We start from the raw sequence: 2,083 nt of genomic DNA, 5'->3' as shown, positions 1-2,083 counted from the left end.
TTCCTTTTTTTGCGATTTCTGAAACTCTAGATTTCTTCGAAAAAATTCAATTCAATATTAATTATATCACTTCAAATTCGAATTCCGATTAAAAGTATTTATTAAACTTCCAAAAACGTTTCACAAAGATTAAAAGAATCAGTAGAAGAACGGGGGAATGAGAAAACGAGGTACTGGATTTTGTGATTATGCTATTAGAAAAAAAAGATGCCTCGCGGGAGTGGAAAACTGAAACAAGATGGAATAAAGTGGTCAAAAACAAAGAATACTGAAAGATTTGGGGAGAAAATCGAATCGATAAAAATGAGAAAAAATGAGTTCTATTTAGATTCACTTTCTATTTCTTCTCGAGATCCTCGTTTTGAATGGAACGGTCGATGAGATCCGTCATCTCTTGCTCGTTTCTGAAAATATTATGTTTTTTTGGGATTTGACTTTTACAGTACTTTAACTTGATTTAGAAAATTTTTGATTTCTTGAACCACTTTTAGGATCAGAACTCAGACGGTTGGAGCTCAGCTATCTCGTTTTTTATAAGAGATATCAAAAATTTGTCAACTGATACAATTTTTTCATAATATCTTTAACATTTTATCAGTTGACAAATTTTTGATATTTCTCACAGAAATTTAGATAAGTGAGCTCAAACGTAGCGTAACCTCAAATACAGCCTAAAACATCTAAAAATGAACTTACGCTTTCTCTGCCGGCTTAGCAGCGGTAGTTCCGGCCTTGTCCAAACTGCAATTCTTGGTTTCTTGGAGGAAGAAGTAGGCGGCGATGACGTTGGTGAGTCCCAAACTGATCGAGATCATATGCACTCCTGGCTCGTAAACCGTTTTGAGACCACTCTGAAAATTATATCCGTTTCATTGTGCCTATATGTAGCTCATGAGATAAATTGGAATTTGATCCTTGTTAGTAACCATCGAATGACCCATAAAATTACCATTTAACTAAATTTCTAAAGTCAGGCTCATAATTCGGAGCGTACCACAATTCGGGGACACAAATGGGTACAAAATCAATCATTCGAGAGTACGAAATTCAGAATTTCTCAGGTATTTTACACCCCCGAATTGAGGATGTTGTACACCAATGACCCTAAAATTTGTGTACCCTCCGAATTATTTGCCCTTAACTCACCAGCATGGAAGCTCCAATATTGGCAAACCGTCCGACAATGGAACAAGACGCTGTCGATGTGGCACGAACATCGGTTGGCATCAACTCAGAAGCACACAAATAGCATGGCTCCCATACGATTGAAGTGAAAACGAAGGCAGCGAGATAGACAGCCGTGTAGTACCATTGTCCCTTTTCTCCGGCGAACAAGAATGCAATGACACATCCGAAGAAGACGATGGCGAGGGATTGAGAGCAGAGAAGAACGAAACGACGACCCATCCATGGAAGATATCCATCAGCGAAGCCCATGATGATTCTGACAACCGACAGCAAGATACCGGATAGGAATTGTCCGACCCAGAAGTTCTTCGTCATGTCTCCACCGCACAAATCGGTCAGATAGGCGGTCATTCCGGTTACGAACCACATCAACCAAAGGATCAGAATGTTCTTGCGGAGTTGAGGATCGGCAAAGACGGTGCAAATGTTCACAGTTTTCTCGGGCTCGGCGTTCTCGACTTTCTCCGGAGGTGGCACTGAAAATGGGAAAATAAGGGTCACTGAAGGAAGACGCTGTAGTATTCATATAATTTAAAGATAAATCTCATTAAGTTTGTGAAACATAAATTTCTCTTTTTTTTTCAAAATTCTATTACTCACTATTTTCTAATTTCCTATATTTCATTATTGAACAGCACATCAAAAATTTCATTTCAGTTTTTTTAGAATAAAAAATTGATGCTTGAAATAAGAAACCAATGTTAAGGGTACCGTATTTCTTCTAATAGATGGCTATCGCTATAATTGCCCTCTGAGCTCAATTATCTTGGTTCCTAGGAAGGATACCGAAAACCTGTCAACTGATAAAATGTTTATCATAAAACCATTGATGTTTTGATCAGGGTTGCAATCTGACGGGCTGGCCGGCGGGCCGGCCCGCCGGCCAAGCCGGGCC

General features: G+C 39.1%; 1 protein-coding gene across 1 annotated transcript in view; it reads right to left on the bottom strand.

The window, feature by feature from the left end:
- Window positions 1-337: 337 nt before the first annotated feature.
- CBG21797 overlaps window positions 338-2,083 on the bottom strand; it is a gene marked incomplete at both ends in the record, with an annotated part of 4,858 nt that continues 3,112 nt past the window's right edge. Inside the window, 3 exons of the mRNA XM_002632977.1 lie at window positions 338-404; window positions 697-851; window positions 1,147-1,664. Of these exons, the coding sequence (XP_002633023.1) occupies window positions 338-404; window positions 697-851; window positions 1,147-1,664 (740 nt within the window). The remainder of the gene's footprint in view (window positions 405-696; window positions 852-1,146; window positions 1,665-2,083) is intronic.

The sequence above is a fragment of the Caenorhabditis briggsae genome, assembly GCF_000004555.2.
Source record: "Caenorhabditis briggsae complete genome, chrIV, whole genome shotgun sequence".
NCBI classification, from domain to species: Eukaryota; Metazoa; Nematoda; class Chromadorea; order Rhabditida; family Rhabditidae; genus Caenorhabditis; species Caenorhabditis briggsae.
Note: the sequence above shows the minus strand (reverse complement) of the source record. Positions and strands in the feature narration are given on the sequence as shown.